General features: G+C 42.6%; 1 protein-coding gene across 1 annotated transcript in view; it reads right to left on the bottom strand.

Annotated features, from left to right (window-relative positions):
• Positions 1–5524: 5524 nt before the first annotated feature.
• The window catches only part of wdr3 (WD repeat domain 3), a 33448-nt gene continuing 17947 nt past the window's right edge, over positions 5525–21025 (bottom strand). The window contains exons 13-27 of the mRNA XM_056289555.1: positions 20422–20523; positions 20059–20141; positions 19118–19256; positions 16634–16690; positions 15393–15493; positions 14881–14992; positions 13859–13993; positions 13343–13393; positions 11863–11928; positions 11099–11191; positions 10517–10564; positions 10353–10396; positions 6716–6844; positions 6394–6487; positions 5525–5837 (exon numbers count right to left, since the gene is read on the bottom strand). Of these exons, the coding sequence (XP_056145530.1) occupies positions 5682–5837; positions 6394–6487; positions 6716–6844; positions 10353–10396; positions 10517–10564; positions 11099–11191; positions 11863–11928; positions 13343–13393; positions 13859–13993; positions 14881–14992; positions 15393–15493; positions 16634–16690; positions 19118–19256; positions 20059–20141; positions 20422–20523 (1410 nt within the window). The 3' untranslated portion in view covers positions 5525–5681. The remainder of the gene's footprint in view (positions 5838–6393; positions 6488–6715; positions 6845–10352; positions 10397–10516; positions 10565–11098; positions 11192–11862; positions 11929–13342; positions 13394–13858; positions 13994–14880; positions 14993–15392; positions 15494–16633; positions 16691–19117; positions 19257–20058; positions 20142–20421; positions 20524–21025) is intronic.

The following is a 21025-nucleotide window of genomic DNA, read 5'->3' as shown; positions in this document are numbered from 1 at the left end:
TGAAATTCACATTATTTGTAAGTTTGAATGAACACAGTCAGTTTTGGGACGACATTATCCCCTGTAAAAATGTTTTCTTCGTTGTCAGTTTTGCCTGTCTTCGTAAACATTCTGACCTAATGTTAAAGTATTTCATAGCAAGGCACATCTGCACTTAGATTTCTCAGTGCAGCCATTCATTAACGCCACCAGATTTTAGTTGCAGCATAAATGGATTCTTGATTTGTTTTATTTTATTTTTTTGTTTTTTTTGGGGGGGGGGGGTTGTTTGTTTCATAAAACTGATTTATTTTGAAAGTCGGCAGAAACAGAGGGGTGTGCACACAAATAAATATGAAGGAACCAAGTGCAAAAAGTGCAAGGACAGCTTTGGAAAAAAAAAAAAAAAAAAGAACGGCCAGAGACAGAGAAAGAAAACATTCATAGCTCTGTGTGTGTGTGTGTGTGTGTGTGTGTGTACTCCCTCAGGTTGAGGTAGAGGACAGTTGGTCCTGTTGGCCAGACCTGCTTGCGCCGTCACCTCATCATTCAGCGGCCTGCCTGGACCCCCCTCACCCCTCGCCTCCGTTGCTTTGGCGACCAGGTTACGGCGAGGTCTCTTCAGGCGTACGCACCACCTCATATCTTACCTCAGGTATGGGCTTATTCATGAGTGCTGGACACAGATTTAACACAAGGCCTGTCACTGGGATGACTAGTGGCCTGGCTGACTGATTAAGTGCCTGTTTGTTACAGCTGTCCCACTGTCCTGACTCCCATGCTACCCAGACTAACTGGACACCATTTTGAACGTGACGCTAGTGAGGTAAGTGCCGATGGGATTGAAAGTAACCCTGTTACCTTAGTCAATTGCTTCGTTTTCATATTTAAAGAAGAAAAACAAAAGAGCTACTGGAGAAAAAACTCCTGGATGCCGTCACTAATTTTGACTATATATAAATATATATGTAGGTTACCTTGGTTGGTGAAATTTTGCCCCGTGCATTTTTGGGGCAAAACTCAACACTGATTAATTCTACCTGTCAGTAAATGCTGAAGAACAAGTACCAGTCATTTCTTTCTTTTTTTTTTTTTTTGGTATGTGTGTTTTTAAAGCAAATATTTTGTTTGCGACACAGACACCACCAGGGTAAGCGCTTCCACTTCATACAACGTAATTTCAGATAGACCACGTCATTACCGTAAACTGACCTCTTTTCGGGTTATTTGGTCGTCACAATGCCCGTCTGTGCGCTTACAGTGAACGCCATAAGGCTTCTCCTGTTGTAATAATGGCGTCATAAACATGTGTACAGGATACAATAGAGAGTTTACCATCTTTAAATGTCACTCACTACGCTGTTGTATTTCCCAGTCTCTATTTTAAAACCGGCCCTCGGCGGATTGGGCCGACACATTAAACGGCCACGCTTTCGTGTTGCTAGGGGAACTTTCCAACGGAGGGAAAGTGCCGCTGTAATAAAAGGCTCATCGCCACCAACAACATTCATCACAAATGTGGGTCATAGGCGTGCATTGTAGCCCGTATCAGATTCAACGACTAGTCTGGTACGCTCTAAAGCCAACAGCTAAATGTTGCATTACATTTAATTCCACATATATGATGACAGGTACTGCTAACACAAGCCACGTAACGTAACATTATCTCGAGTGTAGCACAATGTTTATAACATAGAGTGCCGCCCATGCTCACAGGCAACCCATAAAATAAAGTAGTGGCATCGTATTCTTACATTTTTAAGCATTTAACTGATGCTGTTATCCAGAAAAAAATGTATAATACATTACTAGTTTTGTATCACTAACCTAATGGTCTCTGACTATCCCCTGGTATGATAGTAATACATGTCATGGCGTCATGACATACACATTACTTTATATTGTTGGTGTTACTTGTTTTACATTTGCTATGACGGCCCACCAGAAACACCCTATTGACCCTCTCTGGGGACCCTATCCGTATCCTGACAGTATTTCATACCGTTTCAAATGAGGCTTCGCATCAGGGCCAGCTGCCGCATGTCCTAATTTCGCAAACATTGACAAATATAAAACAAATGGATAACTAATATAAGACACATCGAGGTTGGCGCAGCGGTGAACACTTGTAAAAGTGTCGGTGATGATACCATGTGGGGACATCAGAGGGAGATTGTCCTGAGTATCTATGACTCTGATGGCCAACAGCCAGCATTGGACCCAGTCCTACACCCAACCATTATGGGCTGAACATTACAGCAGGTGGCAGGGCTGTAAGCTTCTAACACAAGGCAGGATATGAGCTTGGATACCAGAGGGAACACTATCCCTCCACCCTGTGGAGCAGGCTGGTGGAGCTTTCAGCAAAAGACAAGAGCGTCATCTAGTGGCCAGTATTCACTACTGGCCAAACACCAGGATGGACTACAGCTCTCCATCTGGTATCCAACATCTCACACAAAATACTTTTTACACAGTTATTATACTTACCGCTGTGCTGTGTGTAGATATTCACTCTTAATTACACCATATTGACTACATACTTAGATTTTTTATTCTTATACACTGAAGTCTGCGCTACCTGTATAGTTGTATGTATGGTTTTATCATTTTACAGTGTATTTGTTATGTATTCATACCACTCCGAAGTATGTCCACATACTATTTCAGCCCATTTTGGGGTGTTGGAAACACTGAAAACTCACTTCAGTATCTACATCAATTTATGTATGTCTGCTTTTCTCTATCGCCGGTAATCACTGCCTCCTGTAAGTGTGAAATCAATTAGCTTTGAACAGGCCATTTGTAAAACCGAACCTTTGTGTCTTTCTTATACCGTTCATTCTGTTTATAATTTTGTTCTAATTCATTTGAAGTGGTCAATTTTAGAATGAAATTTCTTTAAAGAAAATAATTTGGCTAATGAAAATTAATTCTAGTGAAGAAAATCTACATACGTAAGTGATTCAGTTGTGGTGAGAAAAACATTATTATATGAGGCGTGTGAGAAAAGCCAACACCCAAAGTAAGTTCAATGAGAAAGGATTTTTCCCCCATATCGTAATGTGAATAAAATATCTCTGCCCATGTCTAAAAAACGTCTTGTAACCATTTGGCTGTTACATTGTAGGAATTCCTACAAGGGGCTTGTCAGACAGTTATTTCACCTCAGCTGGACCCAGTCTTTCTTTTGCTTTTACCATCCTTAGATCACCCAATGTACTGGCAACAGTGTTAAATATTCTCATTTCCAAAAATATGCCCCGATGGGTTTTTCAGTTTCATGATGCCTTTTTTTCCGACAGTCTTGTGTTGTGTCCACCATTTATTCTCATCAATAAATGGCAGATGGACTGTCTTTATGTAGCACTTTTCTAGTCTACTGACCACTCAAAGTGCTTTACAATGCATGCTTCACATTCACCCATTCACACACACACACATTCGTACACCGATGGGGGAGGCTGCCATGCAAGTCGCCAACCTGCTCATCAGGAGCAGTTAGAAAGTGTCTTGCTCAAGGACACGACATGCTCTCTGGAGGAGCCGGGGATCAAACCAGCGACCTTCCAATTACTAGACGACCTGCTCTACCTCCTGAGACATGCTGAGACATATTAAGATCAATCAATCGTCAGACTTTGTACTAGTAACCAAATCCAAAGTCAAGGTGTAATAGGGAATTTATCCCAGAGCCAAAATCAATAGGAGGTGCTGATTTCCCCTATGTTGTCAGTGACATAAGCTCTGTCACGCCTATCACTATATTACTTATGTTAAGCTTTATGAGCATTTTCTGAATTCTTCAAAATACTACCAGGATTGAATTATAAATTGAGGCCCAGGTAAACACATGTTCTGATTTTGTGGATGACCGTGTTGTCATCCTTGACAGAGGACAAGGCTGAGAGCCAATTTCTACATAATTACTGGCCATTTTCATGATTAAAGACACAGGCTACGTAATATTCGGTCTTATTTTTCTTGCACTAGTGAGTACACTGGTGATTTTTCCAAGAAATCCATGTGCAGAAGAGAAATCGGTGGATGGAGGAAATCATAATGTAATTATCTTTTCTCACAGTTCATGGTATGGTTGTTATGAGCACTGTTACCAAGTACACTGTGAGTCTATATCAGAAATAAGAATAAAATAGTGCAATGGGCTTTTTCACTGCGATATTCTAATGCCAACAAAACTACTATTCTTTAAAATAATGTGTCATATACTGTTCGATGTTGTGGGGAGGTAAAATAGCCCCGCCATTTTAGTTCGAGTTCAAGGCAATGCCTTATTAATTTCATTTACAGGCTGGCCAAAAATCAAGGCTGAATGAAGACGTGGTACAGATTTGCCAGCACTTCAGTAGGTCAAAGATCCTCTCTCAAAATGTAGACTTTGTTCCACTTAAATAACATTTGTAGCAATTAATCTGAATGACTACTGGGTGCTAATGCAGTGTCAGCTCTGTGTTTAAGTGTGTGAGCCTGTCCTGGGATTTTCCTGAAGAATTTTTAATTTCGGTAGGTGTGACATTTACAGCTTCAAGACGAAATGCTGTCCCGTAAAGAGCTGCTGGCCTTCTTTATGACCTTGTAAATACAGAGTTAATTTGTTTTTTGTCCGCCTTGAGATTAAAACGTGAACAGGGTGTGAGAGGTGTTTTAAATGGTCTATTTAATTATTTTGCAGCGCCCCACGGTCAGGAAATAAACACACTCATGGAAAATTAAGTGCCTGATGTGGGTGCGAAACCTTTCCGACAGTCACAGGACTGCGGGTGGACATTTGAAAGCATTTGCAGTCTCCTCATTTCAGCAAAATGGATCTGAAAACTGAGACAGTGCAGTCATGGGGACACCAGTTTTCCCCTCTTGCTATGAAAGAATTTTCCTCTGTCTGCTTTTATGGCGTAGGGACCGTAAATTCAGGCTATGTCACGAGGGCAGTAAAGTCAAGCTAAAATCTCCCTAATTTAAGTATTGAATGATAGCGGTAAGGTAAACAGGGAGCAGGGGAGCTGACTGAACATCCCCCTCCTCAGACAGGTCTGTGATATGGTGAGGTCCTGACCTGGTGCCCTGGTGGTCTCTTGACAAACCTTTCTCATCTACAGCAACTGACTTCAACCCAGATCAGCCCGGATCCAGTCCCAAACGTCTCTCTTTAAGCCTACTGAATAGGAAGCTCCAGAGAAACTGGCCTAAATCATACATATCCAGCCACCGTCCTGTGTGTGGGAAGACGGGGACATTGTGGTGAGGGAGTTGTAATGCCGCTAAAGCATGAAATGTATGTGTAAGTCAACAGGGTTTCACAGAATAGCCATGTATGTTATCTGAAGCTCCCCAGCTGTGGAGAGACGTGCCTGTGTACACACACATACACATCACATGCACATTTTCACATCTCTGTGCTTTTGCAGCAGGGGATTTACGGTACTCATTGCAAAAGCTGCCTGTAAGGTAGCAGCGTTGGGGTGGTGTGTGTGAGGGGGTGATTCGGCAGGAGTAACACAGATGCTGTTTAGTAGTAAATAAAGCGTGTCATTTAATACAAACAGTTTCATTATATCACAATCTTTCAGCAGTTCATGTAAAAAAAAAAAAAATTCATCCCCCCGGCCCACCCCAGTGAAAACAGCTCACGCTGATAAGCCAGGATATCGATAGGAAAAACAGTCTGCCAAATCTGCCATTGATTAGGTGATGGTGAGGATGGTGCGTTCCCTCTTCCTCCTCTTCCTGGTCTTTTCCTCCAGGCGGCCGGTGGCATCTGCAAAGAACATCACGTCTTCCTTGCTCTCAATCTCTCGCTGGAGAAACTGGAGGCCTGCACCATTGAAGCCAAACAGGTCCTGAAACACAATTAGGGGAAAGGCATTTCAGGCGACAGATTAGATTTGAAGGAACTTAAACAGCCTCGTGAGCCAGCCCAGATTTGTGAGCTGATGACAGTGTGTTTACAATTCTGCTGCACTGCGTCTCAACTACGTAGCTGCTTTAGATCACTCTCCAAAGCCTTGACTGGACCATTTAATGTTTTAATGGACCTGCCATTTTTTAAATCTCCCAATGAGAGGGAGGTAGGACTCAATCTCACCAAAGATTAGAGTGACTGACTTGTGATATCAGTCTGGTTTACACAGCTAGAAACTTTTCAGACACAAGATAGCTACATTTTCCTTTTTTTCTAAAACTTATTAAGGGGTTTGCAATTAACACTGACTTGTTATTTTCATAGATTATGGCCTCTTTCCAGCAGGTAACAAACTCTGATCACATCTTTATGTGATCAAATCTTTACAAGTGCAGAGGAAAGATGCAAGTCTGAAATGTATCACACAGATAAAAACTCTTTCACAAAAACAGCTTTTCTCTATAGTTTAAATGTGGTTTCTGGTTGCTACTTACTCTTATTTCGCGCACTTTTGAGACGGTGTTGGTCCTCAGCTCGTCTATGACAGAAAGCAGCATCTGGTTACTGGTGATTTGGCCAAAATGTATCCTGCAGAAACAGAAACGATTGAGGGAAGACAGCATCTAAACAGAGGATTAAATAGTGGGTTTGTGGATCTAGATGTTCACTTACATTCACTACAGCCTCTGGATAAAAGGAGGCAAAAACCTACAGATTTGTAAGTCAAATAATACCGCATGTCTTCTTAACTTCAGCGGCACTGCAGCTATAGCTACAATAGAGAGAAAGAGACAGACAGACAGATTTTGTGCATACCTTAGCAGGAAGAAGAGGCAGCGGCAGACTAGCTCCACCTCCAGGCCCTGCTGGATGTAGCTGTTAAAGAGTGTCAGCAGCTCAGGGATGTAAGGGAATGGCAGCACCAGCAAAGATACCTCCAGCTCACTGAAACAAACAAACAAACACAAACACACACACACACACCACTGAATGTTCACATACATTAAAAAATATGGCTAGCCAGTAATATCTGGGATAGAGTTATACTAAAGCTAAGCAATTGACGTTTCTAACAAATCTGCAGTAAACTAGACAAGGTTGCATCCTGATGGGATTTGATCCTTGGCCAGCAGTGATATCCCCATTAAATCCCACCTTCTCAAAGCATGGCTTAAGGGTTTCTAAACACAAATATGCTAACCACTTTATTAGAGTTTCTAGTATTGGCGATAAGATGTTATTGTTGGTAACCAGAGTGAAGGAGTAAGGTCTGCACACTGAATTTCTCCCAAAAGCTCTTTTATTTGGCAATGTTTCGATCAGTTAGAGCTTCCTCAGGCCAACTGACTGAAACGCTGCTGAATAAAATAGCTATTGAGAGCAATTTATTGTGCAGACCTTACTCCTTCATTCTAGTTTTGCCATTTTTGCCTTGCACCTTAATATTTTCTGGATGTGTGCATACTTGGTTCCTCTTCTGTCGTTGCTAACCAGGACAGAGAGTTTGCCCATTCCAACCCATAGAAAAATTAAATATATCAAATCATATCGCAATATGGATTTGAGATCATTGAGCAGTTCAAGTCAATGAATAAAGTGGGGCTGGATGAAGGGAATAATGTGAAACTGACTCAAGTATACAGCACAGGGGGCATCAGGGTAGTGTAGCGGTCTATTCCATTGCCTACCAACATGGGGATCACTGGTTCGAATCCCCGTGTTACCTCTGGCTTGGTCGAGCGTCCCTACAGACACAATTGGCCGTGTCTACAGGTGGGAAGCTGGATGTGGGTGTGTGTCCTGGTTGCTGCACTAGCGCCTCCTCTGGTCGGTTGGGGTGCCTGTTCGGAGGGGGAGGACTGGGGGAATAGCGTGATCCTCCCATGTGTTACATCCCCCTGGCAAAACTCCTCACTGTCAGGTGAAAAGAAGCGGCTGGCAACTCCACATGTATCGGAGGAGGCATGTGGTAGTCTGCAGCCCTCCCCGGATCGGCAGAGGGGGTGGAGCAACAACCGGGACAGCTCGGAAGAATGGGGTAATTGGCCGGGTACAATTGGGGAGAAAAAGGGGGACAAATCCCGAAAAAAAAAGTGTACAGCACAGGACATATGGGAACCCACAAGAAAGACACAGACGGCTCATTTTGGTCCAGACTCAAAGTCTAAGAGACACTTCTCCAAACATTCAATTAAAAGAAGACATTGACTTCAAGTGGGCTTGGGCGGTATCAAGGTATTACGGTGTACCAGGATATTTAGAAAACCCAAAGGTATGATTTTCAATACCGTCAAAAATAGACACTCCTCTTTCTATTAAACTGGTAGGAGATGCTGTATTGAGGCGATGTGTTGTAGTGCACAGCACAGGCCACCAGAGGTCAGTCTCCACTGGTGGAACAGGCAGCTGAGCTGAGAAAGATGGTGACTGCCAGTGGGGATAACGTTACAGGACTATTAAAAAAAGGGAACTGCCTCTGCATGTTTGGAAGTACTTCAGGGTTAGTCACGATGATAAACGTGAGCCAGCCAATGCGGACAAATGCCAACAGAAGAATTATTTGGTTGTAGAAAAGAAATAATTGGCTGGTTATTTCTGCTCTATAGTTCTCCTAGCTAATCAATTGAATATGACTAGCTATGGAATCATGAAAATATTGCCACATATAACTTTATCTTGAGATGTCTTCTTCCAACTACAAAAGCAGTTTATTAGCCACATGATTTTATTCAACTGCCAGTCTGTCACCACATCATCTCCATCAGCTCACTGATGTGTCGGTATCTGCCGCGCTGCAACAAGTGTCATCAGGTCCTCCAGCAAGTTATGCTGAATTTATGGAAGAAGGGTGCTTATTTCCTATCTACTGATTATTCTATGGGCCATAAGTATTTAAACCTAGAAAGACTTGTCTAAGTAGGCTAATTGCATATGAGACACACAGCATTGTACGTGAGACAATGTCATACATGCTATAATGACTTCTATCACCAGCATACCCATCCTCCTCTTCCATCTAGCATCCAAATAAAGTTTCTAGTGATGCTTACATTGAATTTATTGTTTTGTTATGCTCGGTTTAGATCATCGTGAGACAGATTAGTTTTACCCTACTGATGATCAGATAGGATACACAAAGCTAAAATAAAAACAACAACAGAATATATTTGGGGCAGAGAAATACAATATATGTACAAAAGTATTGGGACACCTGGCCATCACACCTACAGGAGCTTTTATGACACCCCATTCTAAATCCATAGGCATTAATATGGAGTTGGTCCCCCTTTGCAGCTATAACAGCTTCCACTCTTCTGGCAAGGCTTTCCACAAGATTTTGGAGTGTGTCTGTGGGAATATTTGCCCATTCATCCAGAAGAGCCTTTGTGAGGTCAGGCACTGATGTTGGACAAGAAGACCTGGCTTGCAATCTCCGTTCTAGTTCATCCCAAAGGTGTTCAACGGGGTTGAGGTCAGCACTCTGTGTGGGCCAGTCAAGTTCTTCCACACCAAACTCACCCAACCATGTCTTAATGGACCTTGCTTTGTGCGCCGGGGCACAGTGATGCTGGAACAGAAAAGGGCCCTCCCCAAACTGTTCCCACAAAGTTGGAAGCATAGAATTGTCCAAAATGTTTTGGTATACTGAAGCATTAAGATTTCCCTTCACTGGAACTAAGGGGCCTAGCCCAACCCCTGAAAAACAATCCCATACCATCAATGCAGCCAGGCAGGTAATGTTCTCCTGGCATTTGCCAAACCCAGATTCGTCCATCAGACTGCCAGACAGAGAAGCGTGATTTGTCACTCCACAGAACACGTTTCCACTGCTCCAGAGTCCAGTGGCAACTTTACACCACCCCATCCGACACTTGGCATTGTGCTTGGTGATGTAAGGCTTGCATGCAGCTGCTCGGCCATGGAAACCCATTCCATGAAGCTCCCGATGCACAGTTTTTGTGCTGATGTTAATCCCAGAGGAAGTTTGGAACTCTGCAGTTATTGAGTCAACAGAGCGTTGGCGACATTTACGCACTATGCACCTCAGCACTCGTTGACCCCGCTGTGTGACTTTACATGATCTGCCACTTCGTGGCTGAGTTGCTGTTGTTCCTAAACGCTTCCACTTTTCAATAATACCACTTACAGTTGACCGTGGAATATCTAGCAGGGGAGAAATTTCACAAACTGACTTATTGCAAAGGTGGCATCCTATGACAGTACCATAATTGAATTCACTGAGCTCTTTAGAATGACTCAGTCTTTCACAAATGTTTGTAAATGCAGACTGCATGGCTAGCTGCTTGATTTTATATACCTGTGGCAATGGTTCTGAATGAAACACCTGAATTCAGTGATTAAGAGGTGTGTCCCAATACTTTTGTTCATATAGTGTACATGGGCATGTACAACATTACAACATGGTCAGTAACAAAATGGACTTTCTTCTTACCTGGACCTGACCTTCTTTATGACGTCTAAAACATAGCGAGATGGCTGTAAAGTAGAGAGACAGATGGTGTAACAGTGACTAAAATGTTTAATAATTGGAGGAAATCTTAGCAAAATGTTCATTCCTAACCAGCACAATATTCTACCTTATGCAGTTTTACTTACTGAAACATTCCCAAATACAAGGATGGGGTTGGGTTTGGGTGGAGGTAACTGCAAACACAGTGACACAAAAAGAGCATGGTTCAAAAATGGAGTAAGCATAACATCCTGTGATAATAGGACTAATTCTGCAGTTTTCTTTATATGGCTTAAGTCATATGTTTGGAAGCTGTAATTGCTGCTAAACGTGCCTTGTCTAACTACTAACAGACATGCCACATTTACTGTTGTATTTTTTTCAATCTGTTATATCCAACTAATGGATAAGAATTGTGCGTTAAAATGTACAGACATTTCATATTTTATTTTTCTACCCTGCTGAGGTTGAGTTAATTTCTTTTCCTTTAAGAGACTAGCAAAACATGTAATTGGAACAGGGATAACCAAATATTTGCATAAAACTGTAATAGGTCATAGGTGCAGTTAGTTAAAAGCTTCACTTTTTCTCATTTTTCTGTCTTACGTTTACCTTCCTCTCATATAAAGCCTATTGCATTTTCATGTATGAAATGTACAATATGAATAAAGTTTGGTTGATTAATTGAGTTATTGTTTAAGGCCATTGTACACCGTGTGCCTCTCTACCTGTTTGCCTGCATTCTCACAAGCGTATTTGTGCTCTTCCATCTTCCTGTTTTCCTCTCGGTAGAGCTCCAGAGCCTCCATGATTTGTTCTGCCTTCATAGAAAAACAAAAACATTCAAAATTGTCAGGGAGGTTCAATCTGAATACACGCGCACGCACGCACACACACACACACACACACACCTTTACACTGTACGCAGACCAGAGTTAAATATCTTATGCATATAACATTCAGCATTGATTTAATCAGCAAGGTTGCCAGATGGGCTTGGTTTGCTACATACGACAGCACATTGATGAATGACGTCATGTTCTGCAAATCACGGGGAAAGTATTTGAAAGCCAGTTTCACATAACACTGCTGTTGGATGGAAACCTTGTGTCTCCAAAATGTTAACACTCACAAGGGGAAAAATACCCTCATTGGACAACACAGTGACACCTGCACTCTTAAAATTATAAAGCAAGGGTTATGAAACTTGCTTAAGACGTAGCACACTCATGCGAACCTCAAATTTCATGAGCAACATAAAATAAAATGACGGATAACTCTTATAAAACACAGTAAACCGAGTTATGAGGCTCCCACATGACAGCAGCATTAAGGTCTTTGGGATTGACACCTTGTGTGAAGTTCAAAAAGGTGGTAAAACCTACCCCAATTTGTAATAAAAACATAATAAAACAAAACCCAAAACCATAACAAAAATTTGCAAGCACAGTCACATATTCTGGGTAAATATGAAAAGGTGAACCCCACTTACAGCTTTGACCGTCTCAACAGTTTTCTTGCCAGCTGGCGCTGCCTCTCCTTGAGTCTCTCCAGGGACCTGTGGAAGTGACCCACAGATTACACCACCCTCAGACATACATCCCCAACCTCTGCAGTTTTCAGTGAACTGGTGTCTTACTTCTATATGACCTTCAGTATCAATATATCTATCTACATATGAAACTTTTCAGTCTCAATAAATGCTTCTCATCTTCAGCCGCTTCTCTGGGGTAGGGTCACAGTGGCAGCAAGCTAAGTAGGGCACTCCAGGCGTCCTTCTCCCCAGCAACGCCCTCCAGCTCCTCCTGGGGGATCCCAAGGCGTTCCCAGGCAAGATTGGACATGTAGTCCCTCCAGTGAGTTCTGGATCTACCCCGGGGTCTTCCCCCAGTTGGACGTGCCTGGAAAACCTCCAAAGGAAGGCGCCCAGGAGGCATCTTAATCAGATGCCCAAACCACTTCAACTGGCTCCTTTCGACGTGAAGGAGCAGCGGCTCTACTCCGAGCTCCCTCTGGATGTCCGAGCTCCTCACCCTATCTCTAAGGCTGAGCCCAGACATCCTACGGAGGAAACTTGTTTCAGCCGCTTGTATCCATGATCTCCCCCATTCGGTCACTACCCAAAGCTCATGACCATAGGTGAGGGTTGGAACGAAGACTGACTGGTAAATTGAGAGCTTCGCCTTCTGGCTCAGCTCCCTCTTCACCACAGCGGTCTGGTAAATTGTCTGCATTACTGCTGATGCTGCACCAATCCGCTTGTCAATCTCCCGCTCCATCCTACCCTCACTCATGAACAAGACCCCGAGATACTTGAACTCCTTCACTTGAGGCATTCCTCACTTCACTTGTTTCTGTGATTTTCTTACCTGTGATTTTCTGTGATTCTCTTACCTGGATTATTGAGCATGCATAGACACCTATCTACATACCTACCAAGCAATGCAATCTGTCCATCTACCTTCTTCCTGTCTACAAACAAATCTAAAAATCTGTCCAACTACCTACTCACCTAACAATCTATCTCATTTATGCCTTTTAGATTAATAATCTATTTTCAAAGGGAGAAATGAAACAGAAAGTAACATTAAGACAATTGGCAAAGACAGATGACATACAACAATGTACAAAGGAAAAACATGCAGCCAAACTCCAAACTAATCTTATAAACCTTTAAAAATCTTGAGAAGGCGAACAGGACAAGGTGTTTCAAGCTTAAGTCTTATCTAACAACAGAATAGACGATTTGTGTCTATTGACTTGGCCTCAACATCCTTTGTAATCAGTTTACAGCATCTAGGAAAAAAAACAGGTTTTCAGTTTTTTTTTTATCATTAAGCAAGTGAGCTTCAATAAGGCAGACGACAGAATAAATGTGATCTTTAAGTTGGTATGCATCGTATTTCCAAGAGGGAGCATTTTCTCCCAAGGCGTTAATGAAGTAAAAAGGGTTTTTCAGAAAGTGCACCTACCACAGGCTCATCTCCTTTGGCCATGCTCTCTTCAAACTCTGCTTCTCTCTCCTGAGGGGGAAAAAGATGGTGGAAAGATGAGAAAAAAAAGTTTTCTGTTCTACAGACTTTAAATAGATTTGGTTAAACTTCGGTTAAGCAAATTTCATTCGTCTCTCAGTTCTTTGATGGGCAACAAAGGAAAGCCGCAAGATATCAATAACAAAATACCAACACTTACAAATAAAGAGCAGAAGTTTAAAATTGACGATTTTCATTCAAAAAATTGTAGAAACCTCCGGTATTAACTGGTTTTTCAGTTGCAAACCAATGCAGAGAAAGACTGTCAGCTAGCACATACGTACATATAGTATAACCATCAATCATCACAATAATCATAAAAGCTATTTTAATAGCACTTTCCAAAAAAGGACAGTATAAAATGAGTACCAACAAACTAACTGTTATGAAAGCACGGAAGAACAGATAAATCAGACTGAGAGCCATCAAAGGATAAAAATGATTGGTTGAGCCTACCATCTCCCTCTCCTCCTCCAGGATGATGGGCTCCCTGGTTCTCTCCCATAGACGCAGGGACTTGTCGTGGGATGAGGAGACGATGTGGTCCCCACTGGGGCTGATGGCCAGACACCACACCTCCCTGTGATGGCCCTTCAACCAAGAGAAGAAAAGACTGGGTTAGCCTTCAACACATCTATGATCCTGTTTTAGTTCAAACTACTGTTCCAGAATGCCATCAATGAGAGGGAAGAAATGTATGGATTTGTTTTAATAATTTTTCCACTGGTAGGGAATTTGCTTTAGAGTGAAACAAACCATACTCATTGTACAGATGAATATAATACATACTAGCACAGGGAGACTTTGCCATGTCAAAGATAACAATGTGATACTGGCCCCCACTTTTTTTTTTTGGATTTTTTTCCCTCTTTTTCTCCCTAATTGTATCCGGCCAATTACCCCACTCTTCTGAGCTGTCCCGGTCACTGCTCCACCCCCTCTACCGATCTGGGGAGGGCTGCAGACTACCACATGCTTCCGCTGATACATGTGGAGTCGCCATCCACTTCTTTTCACCTGACAGTGAGGAGTTTCATCAAGGGGACATAGCGCATGGGAGGATCACGCTATTCCCCCCAGTTCCCCCTCCCCCCTGAACAGGCGCCCCAACCGACCAGCGCAGGCACTAGTGCAGCGATAGGACACATACCCACATCCGGCTTCCCACCCACAGACACGGCCAAATGTGTCTGTAGGGATGCCCGACCAAGCCGGAGTTAAGACAGGGATTCGAACCGGTGATCCTCGTGTTGATAGGCAACAGAATAGACCGCCACACCACCCGGATGCCCATACTTTCTCCCATTTTACTCCCTTTTCAGTCTCAGGGCTAAGCCTTTCATAGGGGAAATGTTGGCCAAAATTTCTGAGAGATATGTGATAGCAGAATATATGCAGGCTAGTAAAATTGAAACCAGTGATGAGAGAGACTGAAAATGAGAGGATGGAGAGAGAGAGAGAGAGCGCAAGTCAGTCACCTCTAGTGTCTGGATGTGTTCGAACTTGTCAGCATCCCACTGCTTGATCTTCTTATCCTTCCCCGCCGTAAAGAACAGATGGGTTTTGGGGACAAACTGGAGGAACATGACACTGAGGACAGCAAAAATTACAGGAAAGAAAATAGATAAATAAATTATAGACAAAGACAGGAAGATAGAATGACAAAAAAGTAAGATGGATAAAAAGATAAAGTTAGAGACAAAGTGTGTGTGTGTGTGGGGGGGGGGGACAGCCAAACAGCCGGGGGGAAAACAAATGAGAAGCGAAGACATGAAAGAGCAGCTGTTGTGAAGTCACTGGTCGGAGTCGTTTAACAAAGACATGGATCATCAGGGTTCCTGACTACAGCAGATGAAGTCATAACTGGAAACTCCAGACCAGGTGGCCAGAGTCTACAGAATGATATCATCCTAATGCTGTTAATGTTACAGCAAGCACATGCTGGTGGATTCTTTTTGGTCAGTGTGCTTTGAGACTGTACAGTACTTACCTGTCATCATGAGCAAACATGGAGCGGTGACAGTCACCAAAGTCTAGGCCCCAGATCTTCACGTTTCTGTCGGCAGAGCCAGTCACTATCAGGGAGCTATCCTGGTGGGGTAAAAGAAACACAAATTCAGAGTCTGTGTGGGATGAGGGAACTGCTTTGTGGTGTAATTCAAAGCGTGTCTTGGATTCGTCCCCAGGTTCTCTTCCCGGCCGCCTGTGCCAAGTGTACCTCCCAAGGCTAAGGGGGCATTCTTACATGATTCCTCCATCATCTAAATCAGTGGTACTCAACCATATGCCATGGAGGGCCAAGAGTATGCAGGTTTTCAATCAAGACAGACTCCACACCAGCTGATTTCATTGATTAGCATTAGCAAACAGAAGAGAAGGGCTAAACAGTGAAATCACCTGTTGGGAGGTCTGGTTGGAATTAAAACCACTGATCTAAACCAAGTGCCTTCTGATCAGAGGGGCAGTGGGGGTGGGCCCTGCTCCTTAATAATAAACTATTTCAAATCAGATAGAAAATAAAAAAATAACGACAAGAGTCAGGACTGGAAATGAGGGGCATCTGGGTAGCATGGCGGTCTATTCCATTGCCTACAAACACGGGGATGGCTGGTTCGAATCCCCATGTTACCTCCTGCTTGGTCAGGCGTCCCTACAGACACAACTAGCCGTGTCTGCGGGTGGGAAGCCAGATGTGGGTATGTGTGTCGGTCGCTGCACTAGCGCCTCCTCTGGTCAGTCGGGGCACCTGTTCGGGGGAGACGGGGAACTGGGGGGAATAGCGTGATCCTCCCACGTGCTACGTCCCCCTGGTGAAAACATCAGGCATGTGATAGTCTGCAGCCCTCCCCGGATCGTCAGAGGGGGTGGAGGAATGACTGGGATGGCTCGAAAGAGTGGGGGAATTGGCCGGATACAATTGGGGAGAAAAAGGGGGGAAATTTTTTTTTAAAAAAGACGACATCAGAAAAATCTAAAACTACAAAGAGATTTGGGATGTTTTTATTTCTTTTAGAAATGTATGATGCAGTTCAGAACAATAAAGAAATATCTGTTCTTACAATATGCAACACCAGTAAAACAAAAAATTTCTTCAAACTATCAAATTTTCATCATCTTAATCTGAATTATTAAGTGTTATCACACCAGTTATGATAATAAGGATCATTTTAGCCATAAACAAATAGTCTTAGAAGTACCTGATAGTTGTTTGTCAGGTTGAGCAGTACTTACGTGTGAGATGTCCAGGCAAAGTACAGGCAGTTTGTGTCCATACAGGGACAGGAAGAACTGAAAAAGAGTGAGAGTGAGAGAGAGAGAGAAATGTCCCTCATTAGAAGTTATGTAATACATCAGAATCCCTCACTCGCTAAATTAAACAGATTTTACAAGTAAAATCATGTGAGGATGTCATTATTTCATAATTTCCCCACTTAAATTTACTTCAGTATTGAAAGGAAACCTTGTCTAAGGGAGTTCAGAGTGTTTTAGACCTATATGAAGTATTTATAAAAGAAAGGGTGGTACACTTCAATATTAGGCAGGCAATTCTTATAGTCAGATCATTCAATGTAGTTGTGGGAAATTTGATTTCAGTCTGTCTGTATCTTAATAAAATCAGCATCATGTACCAAATAGCACATTAAGTTAGTATGAGTGTGAATGTGCACATTTAAAAATACGTTAAAGTCCTGAAAATATACTTTAATACAAGTGTCCATCAGATAGTAAATGTTATTTGCATATGGAGCAACAAGACGACCTTCTTTATCCTGACTTGCACCCACTTTTGCAGGCTTTAATTACCTTCAAGCTTTAACCCTGAAAATTAAATACAAGCAAATGTCTTCTTTGATGATATGACGTGTAAGACTTTTATATCCTCACCACAGCAGCCAAATGCCAAAGAAATGGCAGTGAAATAGCAGTAAATGAAATAGCAGTCAATTTTGAAGAAGAAAAGTTGTTGCTAACAAGCAGATATGAGAGACCAAGCTCGTAAAAGATATTTACAAACAGATACTAAAACATCAACACCTAAAACCAAGATTTAACTATCATTTTTGGTCAGGGTGTGAAAGGTGCTGGCACAATATGACTGTTTGATTTTGAGTGCATTTCTGGAATTTAAAGCCATCAAACACCAATGCCAAAATCACCTTAGTGAGTTTAACAAAAACAATTATCTTCAGAATTGTAGCTTTAAGGTTTAAAATAGGGATGCATTGATAGTGATACCAGTATTGGCCCGATGCTGTCCTCGTGTACTCGTAAAACTACTCCAATATACCCAATACCCAGTTAGACGATTCCTGGTGAAATTGTGAAAAGTGAGTGGTGCTTTTTTTGCCATTTGGACGGAAAGAGTAGGAGATGGAGCCAGTTAGATGACGCAGAGAGACAGCCGAGAAGCAGATGAACATTTCAATGTGTAATTTGTCGGAATGGAGCGAGAACTCACAGAGTTACAAGCGTGTGTAATGTGGATGAGTGCAGACAGCTGAGGCACGGATGCGGCGTGTCATGTAAGCAGGGCGGAGCGGGTCTTTTATAAATGGTAAATGGACTGCATTTATATAGAGCTTTTCTAGTCTACCAACCACTCAAAGCAGTGAAAGGGTGAATGTCAGGCGTTTACCCATCCACCCATTCACACACAAATTCATACACTGATGGCGGAGGATGCCATGCAAGGTGCCAACCTGCTCATCAGCAGCAGTTAAGGGTTCAGCGTCTTGCTCAAGGACATTTCAACATGCTCTCCGCAGGAGCCGGGGATCGAACCAGCGACCTTCCGATTACTAGACAACCCGCTCTACGTCCTGAGCCATGCCGCCCTTACACTGCTATACTGTGACTGTGTTGCCGGTGGTTGCATGCCAGCCGTGTTTTCTGCTTCACTTCTGCTTCAACGGGTATAAACTACACAGAACTGTAAAAACTGAGTATGATCTGTTTAAAAACGATTAAATAAATACTTCATTGTACCAGAGGCAATGCGATGCAGCAATGCAACCTTGTGGGTTTTTTCATTGCACATTAAAATAAATCAATCAAATCACTGTGTATCCATGATCCTGTAGTTTAAATGAGCTAGTTAATTAATTCAGTACTTAATATAGCCTACCTTTCAAACCCTGCATAACCAACTGCATTATCACTTGGCAAAACTCAATATGCACGCAGAAATCGCCTTGAAAAATCCCTCAGAAAACACAGCTGGCACCCAACCACACACAACACAGTCAGTGTCCTGTTTGTTCAGGAAAACACAAAGTCGAATGTTAAAATGGGGTCACGGTGAGAAGGTTAAAATGTCAGCAACAGCATCATGTTGTGTATTTAATTTGTTACAGTCAGAAAGTGAGGAACATACGATGAAAATTAAACATGTTTTGAAAGTCATTGAAACATACAGTGTAATGGTATTACTAAGTACTCATATTGGTACTCGGTATCGACAAGTACCCAAATATAAATACTTGTACATGGTGTGAAAAAAGAGGTATCATTGCATCCCTAGTTTAAAAAACCGCCCCCCCCCCCTTTAACTCGTCTCCTCTCCTTGCAAAACCTCCCCTTCGTGGCTGTAAAGTGAAGCTAATCAAGTAATAGAACTCACTACAGGATTCCATCTCTCACGCTGATGTACCAGGAAAAGCAAGTAATCTCAATACTGTGAATGCTACTGAAGTCTTAGTGACCGTGTCCGTGTACCTTCAGCGTGTCTGTGTAGAAGACTTTGACGGTGCAGTCTAGCAGGGAGACCGCCAGGAGCCGATGGTTGGGAGAGAACTTCACACACAGGACGTCTTCTTCCAGCTGCAGGGTGCGTGTGTGTTTCAAAGTTAGCTTCCTATAAAACACACACACGCATGCACACGCACACGTACGCACACACGCACACACGCACACACACACACACAAAAAATCAACTGATTAATAATTTCACCACAAGTAAAATATTACTATTACCTTTTATTATGTCGTCACATAAGATCTTTACAAAACTATATTCCAATTTACATTATAATGAATAGCACAAACCTACCTATACTATTTTCCCTAGAACCTATTACCAAGTTGACTGCTATTGACTATTATGTGTCAGGTTATTATCATTAAAAAAAACCTCATATTCAGATAAGACTGTGGGACATGCAAGTTAGAGATGTATTCTTTACCCCAAAAGTGTGAAGTATTCAGACTCTTACACTAGGGATTATATTATTTATTATATTACATAAAATTGTATAAATATTATATTATTTATAAGTTTGTCCATCCATTATCTGAACTGCTTATCCTGCTCTCAGGGTCATGGGGATGCTGGAGCCTATTCCAGCAGTCACTGGGAGGCAGGTGGGGAGACACCCTGGACAGGCTGCCAGGCCATCACAGGGCTTTATAGATTATATTATTGTGTTATTATAGTGAGAAAATAGAATCCATTTAATAGGTATTTTTAACATAAGACTCCTATTTAAACAGACTAAACTAAAGTTCACATTATTACATGCAATGGATTATAATTAAACATCCATCCATCCATCCATTATCCAAGCCGCTTATCCTAGGTAGGGTCGCAGGATGCTGGAGCCTATCCCAGCAGTCATTGGGCTATATATTTAAACATTTGGAAAATGGTGATGACTTACTTCTGCCCAGCCTCCTGATCCCTGACCAGCTCAAAGTCCCAGAACTTGACTGTCTTGTCTGCACCTCCCGTCACAATACTCCTCTACAGGCACCACACACACAAACAAACACGCAGTCACACACAAACACACACACACACACACACACACACACACACACACACGCAAAACACAAAATGGCACAGGAATCTACTTTCGAGAAACTAAAATAACAACTGTTGAAATCATACATTTTAAAAAGGCATCAATTTTTGGAAGCAGACAGGTTAAAATAAAGACAGAAAAAAAACAGACTGCTTTAGCAGATCTAAAACCTGAATGACAGACTAGCCAACAGCCAGCCAGCTAAATGTTGGGCTGTACCTGGTCTGGGGCCAGACAGAGCGACCACAGGGCTCCATTGTGGGCATCCACTGTCTCTAGGAGGCTTCCTGAGGCCAGTTCAAAGATCTGCAGCTTACCACTCTGCCACAACACAAGCAGTAGACAATGGGAGAAGGTTTAGTGGGCTAAGCTACACAAGTTAAATGCCACTGTGAGTGTGTGTGTGTCAGCAATGTATTCCATAAACTGACAATTCTTTATATATATACTTTAATGATCCCCGTGGGGAAATTCCTCTCTGCGTTTAACCCATCCTCGCTGTGTAGCTAAGAGCAGTGGGCAGCCGCCGTGCCGCACCCGGGGACCAACTCCAGTTAGTCTTTTCATGCCTCAGTCAGGGGGCATGGAAAGACAGACAGGTGTAACACGCCTGTCTTTTTGATGGCGGCGGAAACTGGAGCACCCAGAGAAAACCCACTGCAGACACAGGGAGAATATGCAAACTCCACACAGAGGACGACCTGGATGACCCCCAAGGTTGGATGACCCCCAAGGTTGGACAACCCGGGGTTCGAACCCAGGACCTTCTTGCTATGAGGTGACAGCGCTAACCACTGTACCACCATGCCACAAATACAATACA

The sequence above is a fragment of the Lampris incognitus genome, chromosome 11, assembly GCF_029633865.1.
Source record: "Lampris incognitus isolate fLamInc1 chromosome 11, fLamInc1.hap2, whole genome shotgun sequence".
Classification (NCBI taxonomy): domain Eukaryota; kingdom Metazoa; phylum Chordata; class Actinopteri; order Lampriformes; family Lampridae; genus Lampris; species Lampris incognitus.
Note: the sequence above shows the minus strand (reverse complement) of the source record. Positions and strands in the feature narration are given on the sequence as shown.